This window comes from Macrobrachium nipponense, chromosome 2 (assembly GCF_015104395.2).
Source record: "Macrobrachium nipponense isolate FS-2020 chromosome 2, ASM1510439v2, whole genome shotgun sequence".
NCBI classification, from domain to species: domain Eukaryota; kingdom Metazoa; phylum Arthropoda; class Malacostraca; order Decapoda; family Palaemonidae; genus Macrobrachium; species Macrobrachium nipponense.
The window spans coordinates 56070399-56090383 of NC_087201.1; the positions used below are offsets into that span (position 1 = coordinate 56070399).

Consider the following 19985-nt stretch of genomic DNA (forward strand, 5'->3'; position numbering starts at 1 on the left):
TGTTGACTTAGTGGAATTATTTATTGTAGGAATGGAATGGAATATAGAATTTTGGCCTATGGCCAAGCGCTAGGACCTGTGAGGTCATCCAGCGCTGAAAGAGAAATTGATAGTCGAAAGATTTTAAAAGTGTAACAGAAGGAAACCCTCGCAGTTGCGTTATGAAACAAATGTCAGGAGAGGGTGGAAAGTAAGATGGAAGACACAGAATATGAACAGAGGTACAGAATAAGGAATGAAAAAGGTTGCAGCTAGAGGCCGAAGGGACGCTGCAAAGAACCTTAAGTAATGCCTACAGTGCATCGCATGAGGTGCACTGAAGGCACTACCTCCCTACGAGGATTTATTTATTATACTACCTAAACTGATGGTCAGTATAAAGTCTGATCCCAAGGCAAAATTGTATGTCAGGTCCCATTGTTGTTTTGAATAATGATAGACATTTTGTGATCTTTAACCATATTCATCTATTTCCAGGGCATTGGTGATCATTTCTTTGCAGTCTTATCTGATCAATCTCATCACGGCACTGATAACTGAAAGGTCCTCTGCCATCTTAAAAAGGCTTGGACGATTACACACACACACACACACACACACACACACACACACATATATATATATATATATATATATATATATATATATATATATATGTGTGTGTGTGTGTGTGTGTGTGTGTGTATGTATATATATATATATATATATATATATATATATATATATATATATATATATATATATATATATACATATATATAATGTATATATATATGTATATATATATATGTTGTGTGTGTGTGTGTGTGTGTGTGTGTGTGTGTGTGTGTGTATGTGTGTGTGTGTGTGTGTGTCATGAAATGCAGAATACATTAGGTAAATAATTTGTTGTGGCACTTATAATTGCCTAACAGGCATCTATTTTTGTATTGCATAACAGGCATCTATTTGTGTTACATCACATGTATTTTGTTTCTTTCTCGCTAGTTTTATTTATCCACTCAATTTCAAGCATTTTTTCATTATTATAGTGATCTTTCAACAACCTTGATTGAATTCCGCAGTCAAAATATTCAGAGAATATCTTGTTTATTTATGAATCACTTATTTCTGTTGCCAACTTCTTAGGTGCGTTCTTAAGGTACATGCACGGCAGCAGAGTATCACTGTGTTATACTATGACATAGTTTATGGGTAAAATTGGATAAACTGATTTACTGATAGTTTAAATTGAATGGGTTTTCGCGTAAGAGTGTGCATTATGAAGGTATAACAGTAAATTTGTATATGGAATTAATGTCATTAGGCACCGATCACCGAACGTTTACAGTTTACACCTGTGAGCGAACGTATCAGTGTACCAGCCATGCTCACGCATCTCCCAACCCCGTTAAGATGACCCAACTGAACTTTGATTCTAACAAGTGGCTGCTGAGTAGTGCCCATTTCTGTGATTGTCAGCTTGAGGAACCATAGTTCTCCGTCACAAGATGGGTGGCAGAAACAGAGCATATCAACTTCTGAAGACTATTTCTTCGGCAACGTAAGATATTTGATGAATGCTTTAGCAGTTTTCTTATACTAGCCATTTTCATAGGTAGGCATAAAAGTAAACAATCCTGGTGCTAAGCAAATACTAGGTACCAGCAACTTTAGGGCAGTCGACATTCCTCGTCAGCAACGCCGTAGTTTTTTTATGACGTTTACATTTTTTTTATTTTATGCATTTTATCGTAATTGGGTAGTTTACATAGTATCCGCGGACAGATCCTACAGCTCTTAAACTATGATCCCAAATAAAAAAAAGAAGGCACAATAAAAGTTGTCCAGCATTCCAAAATCCAAAGTGAACTCCACCAAAAAGAATGGTTTAAAATGCTTACCATGCTGAATAACGATTAACGAGACAACCCACTGAAATATTTGTGGTTCATGTGTCTTAGTCTATCTGTAACAATAAGGAAGGAGACTACAATTTTAGGGGTACCCTGCCCTACCTTAACAGTGGCCCCCAGGACCCCCAACCTATCCTTGACCTAGAGCACTTTTAAGTTTTCTAGCAAACTATAGGTAGTATACTACCTAGGTATATACCTAGTGATCCATAGTCACCTAACCTTTCCGAACCTAGTAGTAGGCCCATGCTGAGCCTCACCTAGCCATGGCTGCTTCACCTATCATACCTTAATTTACCTTACCTTGAGTTTATGGTGATACCTAATACTGTTACAGTGCTGTAATTCCTCCACATAGGTATATGAACCAGCCCTTATATGTTAATAGGAATAGGCTAGGCTATAAACTGCTGCCATCCATGTTGAAGTACCTACTCCTCAGCACAAGCAGGAAAAGTAAGGAGCAATTACATTCTTGCCTTCAGGTGACGTCTCCTGAACTCAGATGTATGAGTCTTATTTTCCGTTCCCTTTTATTTATTCATATATCATGTTTCTCCATACATACACTTATTTTCTGTTCCCTTTTAATTATTCATATAGTATCACGTTTGTTCCGATACGTAATACAACCCGTCGTCCTTTAACAATAGGAAGGTAACTAGCGGCAGCTGGGACGGTCGTAAGCTTCGAACAAGGGGAGAACGGTAGTTAACTGCTTGTCCGATCGTGCGCGCGCCCGAGAGGTGAAGAATCACTTTTGCTTTCGGCCGCGGGTGTGAAGGACGTGTTCGTCATCGCTCTCTGCCCGCTTCATCGTCGTATGCTTTGTTTATATTGTGTTTTCTACTAATGGTTTGGTTTGAATCCTTGAAAATGAAACTGTAAGTACACTGTTTTCATTTTCATTACTTAATTATGAATCAACATGGAGCTATCGCCGTAGAGACGGCGATTTCCGCTCTTTTCATGAATTGAACCCTTGAATTATGTCTCGGTGCCGAGGGCGGGCGCACTCGCGCCGAGTCATGTATTTTGGGCGAAAGTGTGTAATTGAAAGATGTAAGTACTCTTTTTCATTATATTTTTGCCCTGTGCGTTCGTTGCCGAGAGCTTGATTGCGCTCGGCAAGAGCCTCTTATTTTGTATGAATAGAATGCAATGAAAGTGGATTCGCAATGCAGTTTTCTTTTCATTTTCATTTATTAATTGCATCAAATTTAATTTTGGATCAATTTCCGCCTCTTACCCGGGAATTAATCCTTACGATTTATTGCTGTGAAAGTGAAAATAGCAAGTGCAGTATTGTTCATTTTCATATATATTTATGATAGCATCATATTATTATGGATCAAGTTTCCGCTCTTACCGGGAATTGATTTTTCCCTCTTTAAGTTCTATGAAGTGAATCGCAAGTGCAGTATTCTGTTTCATTTTCATATTACTTTTCACTGCTGTGCGGGGGTAGGGGAAGCGAAGGTCTGCCAGGAAGTCGTCGGAAAGCTCTCCCGCGACTCCCTTGGTATCCGATTCTTCGTCTTCTTTCCTGCCCCCCCGCTCAGCTTCCTCGTATTTTGTTTTTGGGGTCTTCCTTCCGTTCGGGGTTGGGGTGGGGGCATGTCTCCCCACCCCGTGCGTGAGGGAACCCCTCTTACTAATCTGTCTGTGCTACCGCAGGTGCTACAGCCGTGGGAGACGACCTTGGACAGGTATGGACCACTGCGGCTGCAGGGCGTGCCTAGCATCCACGATCTGCTGCAGAGTCTAGCGAGGTCTGGGGCGGTGACCTTGGAGTGGTCTCCACTACAACCTTCACGGCCGCTTATGCTGCTTCCCCCCGCTGGTCTACACTCCCCATGCTTTTATATTTATCGAAATTCGTTTCGCTTAAATATAATTGCTCGAGCATATCTTTTTATGCTCGGTGGTTCTAGCCGAACGCATTCCTTCGTGGAAAGGATTACTTGGCAACTCAGGATGACGAGTCAGCGACAGCTACTGCGTATTGAATTGCCCGAGGCATTTCAGTATCAGCTGCCGCTTTGAGATAGACGGTTGTTTATGTCTTTCTCACCTGCTTTGATTTGAATCACAACCGTATCTTTGCCCAACAATCACGGACTTAAGTCTCTGATTAACGGGGATTCTCGCATACTGAATGACCATCTACTGCTGAGAAACGCTAGTATTCATCGTCTTCGGTATTGCGAGAATTTTAAACAGATATCTATTCGACTCTCATCTTTCTGTTTACCGCACGGTAACAGAATTCTGTAATAGTCTCTTGCTGCATCGTATCCCGATAATGCGAATGATTTTCGCGGAATCTGAGTTTGTCCTCAAAATATCTTGTATTCGGCGGAGGTGTACAATTGTTCATTGTTCACCCCGGATTAGCAGATGTATTGAAAGACATCGCCTACTCCCACACCTGCCAGCTCTACTTCCAAACGTTCAGCCCATGAGAAGCAGTTCTTCAAGCGGCTCTCCCCTGTGTTTCATTACTGAAGAACGCCCCGCTTTCATTGCACAACGGACAGCAATGAAATGGCGGTTAGCATTTTCAGTCATTTGTAAGCACAGGTTTAGAATCTTGAGATTCCTTCTCTCGATTCAGCTGGAAGACGTAGGTTGCATTCATTGCCTACCTTCGTCTTCAACGTCACATAGTGTTGTCCTCCTTAAGCTGAGATTCAACGTCTATGAGATTTTCTTGCCATCAGGGACCTCGGTCTTTTGAAGGCAATTGACTTTCGCCTTTTGAGCTTATGCATTAAGAGAATCATCGCCGCGCCGTCCGGCATCGGTGACTAACAAATATTTTATTTGTTTGGTCTCTCAGCATAACTCTTTAAAGGGCGAAGGTCACGTGACTTACCCGGATGCTTGGACAATTTGCCTCTACTGATTCCGAACCAGTCAGTCGGCAGCTGTCAGAGCGTCCGAGTCAGTTACGAACTATGCTGTGGACTTAGTTCGGTTGTTCCAGAGCAATCATTACTTCGTCTTAATAGCTTGTCAGTATGAGTACTGTACATAACCAAAGTCGAGAAGAGGGATAGGTCATACGACTATTCCCTTCTTTTCGTCTTAGGTAACTGCATGACTTCTCTTGAGAAGTCAAGCACAAAGGGATGGGGATTTGTGACGCTCGATTTCGTACCGATCTTCGTAGCGAAGACTCAGAACCCTTCGGTAACTGACGATTGGTTCGAGTCCTTCACAATACCCTCCCTAATGGACGTCACCGCCTCCGATACGAAGGCTATGCTGCTTTGTCCTGTGAAGGTGCGACGGAGCTGTCTGAAGAAACTCGACACCCAGGATGAGTGTGGACGCCTCTTCATCATTCTCTTGCGTTCCGCAAGAACTTCTCCGTGGCGCAGGTAATGAAGGCAGGCGCCTGGTCCAACCGGACCGCATGCACCTCCTTCTACCTTCAGGATATTGCCCACAGTTCCTTGGATCTTTTTCCTTGGGAACCGTGGTGGTTGCTCAACACGTTGTGTAGTTAAAACCCAGACCCTCGCAGGCTGAACAGCATCGAGTCCTGGTGTGACCGTAAGAATGGATGAGGAATGAGAGTGTGACTGGCTCCTCTTCCCATCTTTTTCTTCCCTCTACCTTTGGGTAGAGGGACACGGTCGTCACCCTGCTGGGTAAGGACGAGATGCAGTGAGCTACTCAATAGAGCACCATCCTATCCCTTTCAGTAGGGATAGGAGTAAATATCCACCACTTCCTCCAACAAGGGGGAGGAAGTGGATGCCAAATTGAGACAAACCCATCATTTTATGATTGTCTCTTGCAAACAGGAACAAGTTCTTGCTTGCTGGTACGAAGAGATACGCTTGCCTCTCTCTTAGTACTTGGCCCAGAGGTCTGACCATTGATCCTGCGGTGCACACCCCGATCAATCGGACAGAGGTTTGGATCCCTCCCTTGCTCTTACGACCAGGGAGGCACTCCAGGGTTGGACGAACACCAGTCTGTTCACCAAAAAGACTCAGATTCCTCCCACCAAGAAGTGAGTCTTCCTATTGTTAAAGGACCGAGGGTTTGTATTACGTATCGGAACAAATGACAATTTGTCGAAAATTGCATTTTTCCTAACTATACAAACCTGAGGTCCTTTACATATAGTCCCACCTCATGCCACCCTCACTCTGCAACTTTTTGCATGGGCCTAAAGCAAAAGTGATTCTTCACCTCTCGGCGCGCGGGCGCGCGCACGATCGGACAAGCAGTTAACTACCGTTCTCCCTCCCTTGTTCGAAGCTTACGACCGTCCCAGCTGCCGCTAGTTACCTTCCTATTGTTAAAGGACCTCAGGTTTGTATAGTTAGGAAAAATGCAATTTTCGACAAATTGTCATCTTTCGAATAACAAAGATCTTCATGATCTATTAAGATCTTTTGAATCTTCCAAGAAAACTTCGAACGAAGTTCCAAGTTGGAATCTGGACGTGGTTCTTCGTTTCCTGAGGTCCGCTAGGTTTGAACCACCACATTTAGCCTCCTTCAAAGATCTTACGAGGAAAGCTCTCTTTCTCATGGCTTTAGCATCCGCTAAAAGGGTTAGTGAGATTCATGCCCTAGAAGGAAGGGTAGGTTTTCAAAGGAGATTCCGTGGTTTGTTCCTTCCTTCCTTCGTTTTTAGCAAAAAATGAGAACCCCTCAAATCCTGCCAAGGAACTTTGAGGTTCGTGGTTTATCTGCCCTAGTAGGGGAAGAACCTGAAAGAACTCTTTGCCCTGTTAGGAGTTTAAAATACTACCTTCAGAAGAAGAAAACCCTTAAGGGCATTGAGGACAGACTATGGTGCTCTGTAAAGGACCCCAGCAGAACATTGTCGAAAAATGCGCTGTCTTTCTTCATTAGAAGTGTTGTGAAAGAAGCACATAGATCTTGTAATGAAGAACATTTCAAGCTCCTAAAAGTCAAGGCTCATGAAGTGAGAGCAATTGCCACTTCCTTGGCCTTTAAGAAGAATATGTCTCTTCAGAATCTGATGAAAACTACATTCTGGAGATGTAATTCAGTATTCGCCAACCACTACCTAAAAGACGTCAGTATTACGTATGACGATTGCTTCGCGTTAGGCCCGTACGTTATCGGCGGATTCGGTGCTGGGGCAGGGAGCTGAACATATCCTTAGTAGTTTTTTCCCTTGTTTTTGTTAATTGAGTTCATATGGTTGTATGAAAAATGATGCAGGTAGGCATCTTTTTTCGTTTCGTAATACTAATAACTTTAGTTTGGTTAGGTGATCGGATTTGGTTTGAAGCTCCTGCGTTGGTAGTGGACAGGTTCTGTCATAGAAGAGGGCGAACCCCCATTGACATGATCCGACTTGGATTCTACTAAGTAAGCGGATATCAAGTCCCGTTAGTAGACCCAAAGAGTCTTTTCAGCTGTAGGTCACGCCCTCGCTGTAGCTCTTATGGCTATGCAGACTAATAGACAGTATCTATGAAGTCTTCAGCCTAAACAGGTAAGAACCAAGGTTATTTTTATCCTACAACAGGTGTTGTTTACCTTTTCTTTGTTATTTTCTGTCTTGTACCCTCCACCAAGGGTGTCAATCAGCTAAGTATATGTCTGACAGGAAAGTTCATGCACAAAAATGATATTGTTATTTTACAATAAAGTTTTGTACATACTTACCTGGCACATATACGATTGATGGCACCCGCCCAGCCTCCCCTCAGGAGACAGGTATAAGAGAGAAAAAATCTGGCAAGAAAGGTATGTTGGTTCTTACACCCGCTTCCCAGCGGCGGTAAGGTAGATCACCTGACCTACCTGTCGCGTTAGCCGCGAGTTTTGAAATTCTGTCGTGACGTCAGAGACGTAAGCTAAGTATATGTCTGCCAGGTAAGTATGTACAAAACTTTATTGTAAAATAACAATATCATTTTTTGTATATAAAGTTGATAATTAAAAATTCTTTGACCCCCTCTTGAAATAAGTGCAATAAAGTTTAGAGGCCTATATAATATATGATAGGCCTATGGGACAGACACAACACAAGTCTATCTAGGCCTATGGGACAAACACACAATTCTCTTATCTTTGAAAGTATGCACGTAGAAAGGAATGGAATATAAAATTTAAGCCAGAGGCCAAGCACTAGGACCTATGAGGTCATTGAGTGCTGAAATTAAAGTTGAAAGTGAAAAGCTTTTAAAGTTGTAACAGAAGGAAAACCTTGCATATGCAGTATGATACAGATGTTAGGGAAGGGTGGAAAGTGAGGTAGAAGAAAGAGAATGTAAAATTAGGTATGTACAGTACTACTAGGAATGAAAGTTGTTCCAGCTAGGGGATAAAGCAGGGGTGGCCAGACATTTGGACTCCGAGATCTACTCTAAAGACTGAAATACTTTTATGATCTACCATACTACATAATCACATTATTACGTGGGAAAAAACATTTTGTTCATGAAACTTACCTGTCAGATATATATATAGCTGTATTTTTTCTTGAAGTCCGACAGAATTTTAAAAAAAAAACTTCCGACACACGCAGTGGTCGGCCAGGTGGTTAGTACCCATTCCCGCCGCTGGGAGGCGGGTATCAGGAACCATTCCCATTTTCTATTCATAATTTTTCTGTCGCCGGTGCTGAAAACACCTGTTTTCAGTACCTCCGTCTTAGGATTTTGGAAACTTCATTGCCGCTAAGTATCCTAATTGTATTTTGATTTATTTACTTGGATTTGTGGCTAGGCATACGCTATCTTAAATTGATTTGAATTTGATTCATTTTTGCTTAAAATATCGAATCTAGTTAGGCTAGTTTCAGACGGGGTTGTCTGCAAAGATAGGTGTGGCTACCGAAAGCTTCGGTAGATCCGCACTTGGTATGTACGAGGGGTATGGGTCTTCCTTCTTTGTTGAGATTTGTCATGTAAGGAGTGTGAGACTTTGTCTATTCCGTAAGGAAGACGTATGATTCGTATGTACTCAATTAATCAGTAACATGTCTAATTCCGTAAGGAAGACGTATGATTCGTAAGTACGCAATTAATCAGTAACAAAAGTCAGGGTAGTGAACCTGCTAACCTTCCTGTAGACTTTATTTTGCCTAACCTGTAGTATGGCTACGGGCTATGAATATGTCTACGAGAGGTGCTCGCTCTTCTTCATTGCTGTGAAGTGCTACTTCTGTAATTGTTACTCCTAACCCTGCAGTATTGCCTTCGGGCCCTAAGCAGTGTCTGTAGAGGAATTGCCCTTTCTCTTATACTATTTCGATTCGTAACTTAGAATCGAAAGTGCTTGCTTTAGAGAGTAAAAGTGAAGTGCAGAAGTGCAGTGATACCCCTTGTGTAGTGGAGGGTGCGTCAGATCGGCCTCGTTTCGCCTCTAGGCCTGGACCTCTGCTTGACTCCCAGGACCTGGGGAGGGAGCATGTCGAAAGCCGAAGGAGGGTTACAAGGAACCCCCACCGATCTGGCGTGCCTTCGGCAGTTTACTGATGAAAATCCCCAGACTGCCAAAGTGCGTGCGTGTGCACGAATCCTGAAAGTTGCTTCTCGTCCTCCGAAGCGTCCTCTCCGTGCAGGGGTTGGAGCTTTCGGAAGGACTCGCGCCCTCTAAATAGAAGCTTTATAGAAGAGGACGCTTCACGTCCTCTCTCTCTCTCTCGTTATGCGTTTCAGTGAGAAGTAAGAAGGCGAACGTCGCCTGAACTCGTGTCCGTCTTTCCACCGAGAAATACGTAAAAGAAGTCATAGTAGCAGGAAGCTTTTGAGAGCGGACGCCTGGGACGCTCGGATGGACTCCAGGCGCGCGCGAGTGGCACGCCAAGCGCGCTCCGTGCGCGCCAGTGGCGCCGAGCGCGCTCCAGTGGACGCCGAGCGCGCTCCAGTGGGACGCCGAGCGCGCTCCAGTGGACGCCGAGCGCGCTCCATGGACGCCGAGCGTGCACCAGCGCACGCCAGGTGTCGCCTGGCTGAACGTTTCTGTTGAACTCTTCAAGCTCTTGTTTTTTTCAGATTTGGGCCTAAAGAATTTTTTACCTCTACCTTCGGTGATACCTTCTACCTCACCTGCAAAGAATGTGAAGTAGGCAGTGCTTCGGAGGAAGCTTAAAGTGAACAGACAACTTCTTCTTTTCGAAACCCAGCAAGACATCGGATTTCGTGAATTCAAGAGGTCTCTGTCAATTAATATTGCTTTTCGCATAGGTGGATGGAGTTAAGGAAGATCTCGTTTGCTCTACCGCAACCTTTGCCATTCTGCCAATAAATTTAAGTTGCCACCCCCTACCGCAGTTCAAAGCACTTTGCGCTAAGGCAGTTACGGGTTATGTAAGGCTCGATGTCCTGCACGTCAGGACTCTCGGCAACGTTCAGTAGGATTCTTGCAAAGGCCCTCATCAAAAAGACGCTCTTCAGGAAAGCGCAAGACAGGACTTCCTTTGCCATACTGCCAATAATTTTAAGCTTTAGCAGGCATTAGTTGTGATACGGGAGAGGAAGCTGGTTGGAGAGTTTCTTCCTCTTCCCAGGATAATTTTCCAAGTTTTTCTTTTTACCCCATCTGAAAGGGTTTTTCAGATGATAGATTTTGTTAGTTTCTAGTCGGGACTACGCTGCCGAATTGAACATCGTAGTCCTACTTGCCGTAAGCCCAGTCTCTTAACAGGATTCTTGCCCCTTCCTCGTTTGAGACGGGAATCGGAAAAATTAAATGCTCGACTCCCTGGATTACGTTTTGTCAATTCAGTGACTTTCCCCCATTGACAATATACTTTCGTTTTGTCAAGTAAGTGGGTATCCCCTCTTTGACAAAATATCTCTTTGTCCCGTAAATGGGTTAGTTCTCATGACAAACATCTCATTAACTTGATATTGCGTAAGCGAATAAGCTCTTATTGACAAGATTCGGAAGAGCTCTCATTCGTCATTCGCAGACTCGTACAAGAAATAGACTTGTAGACTACGTCAATGAACGCTTATGTCCAATAACATAAGAAGCTTGAGCTGACTGCTTCGACTGCTTCGATTCTCTTAAGTTTTGTTCATGAAACTTGCCTTGTCAGATATGTAGTAGCTGTATTTCCGAATTCAGCTATATATATGTCTGCCAGTAAGTATGGAACAAACTTTATTGTGATATAATTTCATTTTTTGCCTTGCGTTATTTTACTTCTGGTTGGTTCAAGTCATATACGCTTGCTGTAGTTACCTCTTCGGATGGCAACCGAGAGGTCTGTTGTCTATTTTAAGGACATTTAATCGTTACTCCCTGCAGCCTAACAGGAGTTTCCGATTTATCTTTTACCGTTGTATGGTAGTGTTCTGACGACACAAACGCATCTATATATTTAGCGTTTTCTGTTTCGCTTAAATATACCAGCTTGAGAGTCTTTCTGCTCAAAAAATAACGGGCCTATTTCTTCGTAGAATAGGGTAGCTGGCAACCCAGACATAAAGTTAAGAGACGAAGTTCGTAAGCTGCTTGCTGCTACTGTCACGCTGTCTGTCCTCCAGTCCAACCGAGCCAGTATTCAGTGACAGATCGTGCGCTGTCATGCGCGGTAGTTTACGTCTCTCTCTCCTGCGGGATTGACTGACTAACCGTATCTCTGTGCTGACGGTTACGTCTCTCCTGCGGGATTGACTGACTAACAGTATCTGTCCTACAATCACGGACTTTAGCCTAAGATTGAGGGGATTTCTTACGTGAATGAATAAACGTTGCATTCGTTTTGCCTTACTATGTTCAACAGAGTTAGCTCTTAATCCTTTCGGTGCTCGTTACCGCACGGTATGGAACTACGAGTCTACCGCAACATTGCACTTTTATTTGCTCTCCTGCTTAGGCAAAGCGCAGCCTTATTTAGGGAAGTAAGCATACTCGGGGAGGGAATGGATGAGCTTGCTGGGGACCATTTCCTTCCTGAAGAAGTTTGTTTCCCCGAATAGACTGCAATTCAGACCACAGTTTTTTTTCCTACCGGGAAACTGAAATATTATTCAAGATCTAGCAATGATTCTGAACATCTCTCAGTGCGTCTATCACCTGAGGTGATAGAAAGAAGGTGCCGGACATCTGGATAGGGTTTCAGATGTCCTGGATCTTAATCTGAAAGAAGTAAAAGCGATTCGGTAGTCCCTCCAGTCCTCGAAACGAGTTTTTGGAACCATGGTCCGATCAACTCTGATATTCCACAGCTCTCTCATATCTTAAGAAGTATCTTCTCTCGGTCCTTGTTCGAGTTTACGAGAAAGAGCCTATTATAACAACAGGCGTAAAATGTAACGATCCTCTACAGGTTCGTTACAGGATTGCAAAAGTCCGTACGAATCGTCTCGATCGACGGTAGCAATATTCACTTCCGAGTGGAATCTTTCTTTAGAAGTAAGTTGGGAGTTTGTGTAGACTCTAGGGACGCCCTTTCATTCTTCTCTTCGATATGTTGAGGACGAAGAGGCGGCTTCTTCTCTGCTCCCTTATTCTCGATCCTGGGATCGGTACCATTAAACGCCATCCTATGATATTGAACGGGGATGGATGTTTAGTCTCTTTTTCCCCTTTTTCAATCGCTTAGGAAATGTAATAAGAGGATTTATGACGTCACAGGGAGCGACAATGACGCTGATCGCCCCATGTTGGCCTTCAGAATCCTGGATTCAGAGTCACATATTTCCTAGTTCACTTTCCAAGGACCTTTTCCGAGAGAGTCGGTCTACTCTAACTCGAAAGGTACCTATAACCTCTCCGCTCTGAGTCTGACTACGTTCAGACTATCGAGAGGTTGACAGGAATAAGATTACCGTCTTCCTTTTCCGTCTGAAGAATGGGATAAGCTGGCAGTCACAACTATTAAAGAATATGCAAATATGTTGTTGACGGCCTTTGGGCTCAGAGATTTGCGTCTGTCAAACAACAAAGCCCTTCACGATTTTTGAGTTCTGTGGAATCTCGAAACTCGCTCACCATCTACTTTTTGTCTCACCTGTTTTCTCGGAGTCAGACACTCGTGCGAGATCAGGCGACATATAGTAGCCCTGAGTTTCTTGTTGACGAAGTCAGTTGCGTTTATACACCCCCGATGATCGTGTAACATGAGACCAGGTTGGACTGTCAGGCATTTCTTCCTTCGGGACTGAATCGCCTTTTTGCTCCTCGCTCCTTTCTCCTGGCACCAGAAGCTCGAGTCAGTTGATTCACTGACGACGTTGGGTTGCGTTGATACACCCCCAAGGTTTACTTAGATTGAATCGCCCAGGCAGTCCAGACACTCATTCTTCAGCGAAGAATAGTGCCTTATGGTCTTCAGGGTACAGCCTTGCTGTCCTTGATTCGTCTGACTTGGCAACTGGTCGGTCACTGACTTTAGTACAGACGGACTGACTGTGCATGTCCAAGATCGAAGCTTCAATATGGAACTTAGACGTAGTCTGAAGTTCTTGATGTTAAAGCATTCGAACCTCTCCTACCTGTTAACTGTTTGCATGTGATCAGGAAGGCCTTCTTCTAACCACCCTAGATACGACAAAGAGGGTTAGTGAAATTTTAAGCCATCGTCACAAGTTTTGGCTTTAGAGAAGACAAGGCGGTGTGCTCTCTAAGCCTTCCGTTGTGGCCTAAGAATGGAAACCCGTTTTGTCCTTGGGCCAGAACGCTTGGAAGCAAGGATGGCACAAGTTAGTGGGCAGGAGCCAGAGAGAGTCCTGTGCCCTGTCGGGTCTCTCAAGTTTTATCTACATAAAACTCAAGAAAGTCGAAGTCATTCGGGCAATCTGCAGTGTTCCGAAAAAGACCAGACTTGCCCATATCGAAGAACACCCTGGCTTTAGTGTTAAGGAGTTCTTTCAAAAAGCTCCTTCATTGTGTTTGCACAAAGATTTGAAATCTTTTTATCTAAATGCTCAACGAGGTGAGGGCGCGACCTCGAAGCATTTCAACAGAGCATGGCACTCAGTAACATCCTGAGTACCATGTTTTTAGCGAAGCAACTCTGTGTTCACTTCACACTCCCTGCGAGATGTGAAGATGGCATATGAGATCTGCTGCTCGCTAGGGCCATACGTGTCTGCAGACACAATCTTGGGGGCAAGAAGTACCACTCATCCTATCCTGTAGAAAATGGTTAGGAAGAGCTCTTAATTTAGTTGATGAGTCGCCGACAACGGCGACTTCTTAACTCTTAAGCCTTAGTTAAAACACCTTAACTTTGGCTAGGTTGGTCAGGTGGTGATATATATATATATATATTTATTTTTACTTTCTTAGCCCTCATGGTATGGTCAATATGGTCTAGTCACGTCGTGGTCTCGCCCCACCCTTTGACAAGATCGATCTGAGTGCACCAGCTATATAGGTCTCTACCTCGCTGGCAAACTCTAGTAGCACAAGCAGGAAACTTACGTGGCAGTAACCACGAAGCCAGCTATGCTAAACAGGTGGAACCAAGATGTAAATCATCTGCATGCATTTGTTCCTAAAAATCCTTCTATCTGTCCCTTCCCACCTCCAAAGGTGGGATTCAGCTATATATATACTGACAGGTAAGTTTCATGAACAAAATGATATTGTTATGATACAATAAAGTTTGTTCATACTTACCTGGCAGATATATATAATCAAGTACCCACCCACCTCCCCTCAGGGGACAGTGGAAATAAAAATTATGAATAGAAAATGGGAATGGTTCCTGATACCCGCCTCCCAGCGGCGGGAATGGGTACTAACCACCTGGCCGACCACTGCGTGTGTCGGAAGTTTTTAAAATTCTGTCGGACTTCAGAAAATACAGCTATATATATATCTGCCAGGTAAGTATGAACAAACTTTATTGTATCATAACAATATCATTTCAAATAGCACCAAAGTATGGTAAAACACGAGTACAATTGCCTCACACACACACATACACACACACACATGCTTGTGTTTTTGTTTGTTTATTTAGGATTGTGATCTACCAAACAAGTGGCCCTGATCGACTGTTTGGCCACCTCTAGGGCTTAAGGGACACTGCAAAGAACTTAGGTAGTGCTACAGTGCACAGTGAGATGGTACACTGACAACACTACCCCCTATGGGGAATATATATGTAGAGGACAACTTGTATCAAGTAAATAGAGCACATATTTACATGTAATTACTATATGTCTAATTCCTGGAAGAAAATGTTTACTGAAAATGGAATTTCACATTGAAAAACTTTTGTAATTTCACTCGTGACAGTTACTTCCCATTTTGCAGTTAACTACATATGCCATTTCTCTACTTCAAACCACTTGATATTGCAACATTACATGTTGACAGACTTCAGCAATGGAAATAATTTTCTAAAATATCATAATTTTGTTAGATATTTTCTCATGACACTGATCTACATAATTGATGTTGATCTACATAGTTGATGTTGCTTCAATGAAGAACTTCATACTGATAGAAGCAGGTGACTTATGCTTTGACAGCCTTACAGAAAAGGGCCCCTTTTAACTGGGAATAAAGCTAGTTTTCTTCCGTTAATAAATTTAGGTATGCAGTTGCACATAGAAAGTTGCCGGAGGCAATGGTTTGTTTTGGACGTAAATTTTTAGTTGTACAGTATTTACTTGATACATTTCTGAAATTGCCCAAAGTTTTGCTGTAATGTATTTTGTGTTTGAAGTATATTCTGCATAAATATTTAATTTATCTGTAATGTTTTGCAGATGTCAGTGTCCAGCACATTCCTCTGGATGGTCCGAAATGAAGCATTCTTCAACAAAGGCTGCCAAGTCTACTGATTATGCATTTGAGGTGGGTTAAATTCTGCTTTTACAATTGGTCAAAGAACAGTAAAATAATATGATGTAGTATATACTTTAAAACCTGATGGCATTCCTGTAGGCACTTAGTTAATTAGTGACATGGGTAATCGTATTACAGTGGTACCTCAACATATGAAAGGCTCAACTTATGAAAAACTCGAGATACGAAAGCAAATACGAAGATTTTTTTTGCTCTACATACGAAAATTGTTCAAAACACGAAAGGTTGTTGCTGTAAAGTCCTGAGATTCGCCTGGACCACAGATAACAATTTTAAAACTCGCACGCCGCCAACTTAGTAGTCTCCCCACCTTCCTCCCACTCTCCCATTGGTTCCTGATGCTAGTCACCGCCATAAGATCCTGCTCTCCTATTGGTCAGCATCTCTCCCATGATCCCATCATGCATCTATGTAGCGGCGTGCTTTTTCGGCCACTAGGCGGCATCATCAGTATCGTAAGCACATGGAATTCATTCATTGTTCCGACACGGCATACAAACCTTCGGTCCTTTTACAATAGGAAGGTACTAGCGGCAGCTGGATAGGTCGTAAGCTTTCGAACAAGGGGTTCGGTAGTTAACTGCTTGTCCGACAGGCGCGCGCGCGCGACTGGGAGGTAAACAAATCACTTTTGCTTTCGGCCTGCTGGCGTGTAGACGTGTATCGTCGCTCTCTGCCCGCTTCATCGTCGTTGCTTTCGCATGGTTGTGTTTTTCTTTTTCTATTTATCTAGTGAAACTGAATTGTAAGTACAATCATTTCATATTTATTTCCATTGAATTCAATTGCGAATTAAAGGATCTTGGTTTCTCCACGCCCCTCCGATTACCCGAGTGCCGGGTCTGAAGGGCGTAAGTGCGGGAATTCATTTATTTTCCCCTGAAATGATCCTCGTATTGTGTATGCTCGGTGCGAGGACGGGAGAGCGCTCGCTCCGAGCTTATATTTTGGTTGGAAATGTGTAGATAAAATCGTAAGTAAAGTGCCCTTTTCATTTATATTTTTTTGACCTGTATGCTCGTTGCCGAGCGAATGCGCTCGGCACGAAAACTTATTCTGTATGGAAGTGGAATCGCAAGTACAGTATTCTTTTTCATTTTCATATATTTATTTTGATTGTAGCAATACTCATTTTGGATCAGTTTCCGATCTTACCCGGAAATTGATCCTTTCCCCTTTTTATTTGAATGAAGTGAAATCGCAAGTGCAGTTCTTTTTCATTTTCATATTTTATTGAGATTGCATTATTTACTTGGATCAATGTTTCCGCTATTTCCCGGGGAATTGATCCTTCCCCTTTTTATTTTGTATGAAGTGAAATCGCAAGCGCAGTATTCTTTTTCATTTTCATATATATTTTGATTGCATCAATTCATTATGGATCAAGGTTTCCGTTCATAATCGGGAATGGATCCTTTTACCCTTGCGCTCGGTACCGAGGGCGCAATGCGCTCGATCCGGCCCTTATTCATTGTGAAGTGAATCGTAATGCAAGATTCTTTTTCATTTTATTCCTTTTATTATTGATTGCATCAATATTTATTTGGTTCAAGTTCCGCTCAGTCAGGGAATTGATCCTTATGCCCTTGCATTCGGGCCGAGGGCACAATTGCTCTCGGGCTCTTATTATTATTGTTGGGTACATGGGTGCTGTGCGGGGTGGGGACGAGACAGCACCCCCCCCCCCCCCCCCCCCGCTCAGCTCCCACAGATGGCCCTTCCCCTTCGGGGGGGGGGAGGTTATCTGCGTTCTTCTCCTCGCCCGATCCGTCGAGCGCGGGGGAGGGCGCTCGGTGCCCGATGTACAATTGTATTCGGGGTCTTCCACTCGTTCGGTGTGGGGCTCACCCCCCCCGCGCGAGGGGACTTTTTTTTTTTTTTTTTACCCCGCCCCCCCACTAATCACTACTACTGTTATTTCCGCAGGTGCTACTGCCACGAGGGTGGACCTTGGTGAGGTATGGGCGTCCTTCCATTTGCAGGGCGTGCTAGTGTCCAGGGGCTGCGGTTCTATGTCTGGGCCTACTGCGGTCACCCATGGAGTGGTGACCACGCTCCAGGTGACGACGTCCCTCCTCACCTGGTGTACTCGCCTCACGAGGTAACAGTCTTGCCTACAGCCGCTGTGAAGTGCCGTTCGCCGTACCGAGAGGGGGGCGTGCCGCCGCCGCTCGTGGTTGCCGCGCTGCCGCGACCACACTTCCGCTGCCCTAGAGCTCGCCCCTGGACCTGCCGCCGGTACCAGGATGTTGCTGGCTGCTGCTCCACTTCCTGTGTTTCCGGTGCTGCCTGCCGTACCTGCCGATTCTGTGCTGACTGTCCATGCAGTTGCTGCGCTGGCTGTCCCTGGCTGCCTTTGCTGCGCTGGCTGTCCCCCTGCCGTTGCTGCGCTGGGCTGTCCCTACCGATGCTGGTTCTGGCTGTGGCCTGCTGTTCCTGAGATGCCCATACCTGCTGACGTCGTCCCTGTTCGTGGTGGTACTACCCCAGACTATGGTCTGTCTGTACAGGTGCGTCCGGGCCCTGTGGCTTCGGCTACAGCAGCCCCGGCTCCGCCCTGGATGGCAGATCTTACGTCTGTCCTGAGGAAGCTGACGAAGAAGAGGAGGAAGGTGTCGTCGTCGTCGTCTTCATCTTCTTCATCGTCGTCGCCTGCCGCCTCTTCCCCTTCGACTTCTAAGGCTTCACAGCCGAGGAAGAAGAAGGTTGCCTCCTCCCTCCTAAGAAGTCTCCCTCGGGAGCTTCTCGGGACCCGTCTCACCTCGGTGGGACGGGAGGGTTCCTTCCGCTGGTCCTCCTGCTCCTTCGGGAGCGGGGCCCGTCTCTTCTTCCGCAAGGAAGAAGACTACGGGGACCAGAGGGGTATCGGCTAACACCGGTACTTCCTCGCCTGGTGTCAGTGGCTCTGCCACTGCATCAGGGTCCGTCTCGGCCTCTCGTTCGCGGGAGGTACCGAGTGTACGGTCGCCTACCAGCGACCGTGCAGCCAGGAACCAGACCTCTGAGCTCGCTCAGCGTCAGGTTCACGGCACGGGGCGGAAGACTGGTGACAGCTGCTCACAGCGACTCTCACCAGACCAGCTCTCGCTCTCGCGGCGACCAGCTGGCTACCCGGGGGAACTTGACGGTCCACGACCCGGCCACGGGCTAAGGGCTGTCAGGGAAGAGGTTTCCTCCCGTTCGACCGGTGACCAGCCACGGCTGGAAACCAGCGACGTGAACGTGCCGTGAGGACAAAGCACCGGTCTCACTGTGACAGTGGAGCCTGCAGGTCGCCTGACCGTCGCTCTCACAGAGAGCGATCGGGTACGGCAACCAGCACCAGCTCTTCTGACACTCGAGATCGGGGCCGCTGTGCTCAGTCCAGCCGTTCTCCACAGCGAGACGGTTCGACCAGGCCTGCAGCTCGATCGCCACCGCGGGTTGACGATCGCCTGCAGCCCTCCAAGCCTGCTGGTTCTGCCAGCGAGCGAGGAGGGAGCGTCAGGTCTGCCTCTCCGTACCTTCACCTCCTCGGGTTACACCGGGAGGAGCTAGGTATTGAGGAGTGATCGTGAGGGGTGCGCCCCTCATGATCCCACCCACCACGACTGCCCTACGTGCCAGGCACGGTTCTTGGAGCGGTCCAGGACGTATGCGCAAGTGGATGGAGAAGACCGAGAGGGCTGTCGCTGTTCCCCCTTCTTAGGAGAAAGGTTCTCGGAATATGCTCTTGTTCGAAGGGCTTAACGGGCCACTCTGCAAGATGCTGTGACTTCCGAGATCCAGAGAACTTTGCCTAGGTTTATGGCGCTGATTCGTCAGCACAACGACCTCGGGGAAGGATCGCCGCTCCCACCAGCAGAGCCACGTCTCGGCTCGAGTCGTTTTGGGGCCCGAGAGGGAACCCAAATCGACGGTGGGTCTGCCGCGATCGGAGCTTGCCGACTGTGTTGAACCAGGTAGTCTCTCGTCTCCGGACAAGAAGGCTCTCTCAGTTCTGGCCGGTCGAACAAGCTACTTCACCTCCTCTACTGCGACAGAGGCGTTTCTACGTGTCTTCGGACACCGTATTTGAATACCCCTTCGGTCCTCCTGAGAGGTTTCGACCTCGACGAGGACTGGAATGAGTCGGAGGACGGTATCGGCTCTCTCCTGTCAGGTGTCGATCAGCCCCACCCAGACGACGTTCACAGTGGCGGCAGACCCTTACCTACAGTATGAGTTCGTAACCCTCCTCGGGAAAACGTTTCTCCTGACGATACGTTTTCCCAGGCTCTGAGAGGCCATCGCCGTAAGGCGATGGCTGCTCCTTTTCTTCTCCAAC

At 45.5% G+C, this 19985-nt stretch overlaps 1 protein-coding gene across 1 annotated transcript in view; it reads left to right on the plus strand.

The window, feature by feature from the left end:
- Nucleotides 1-1346: 1346 nt before the first annotated feature.
- Nucleotides 1347-19985, plus strand: part of LOC135220593 (hydroxyacid-oxoacid transhydrogenase, mitochondrial-like) — a gene marked incomplete in the record, with an annotated part of 222892 nt that continues 204253 nt past the window's right edge. Inside the window, 2 exon segments of the mRNA XM_064257861.1 lie at nt 1347-1543; nt 15580-15667. Coding sequence (XP_064113931.1) covers nt 1491-1543; nt 15580-15667 — 141 coding nt within the window.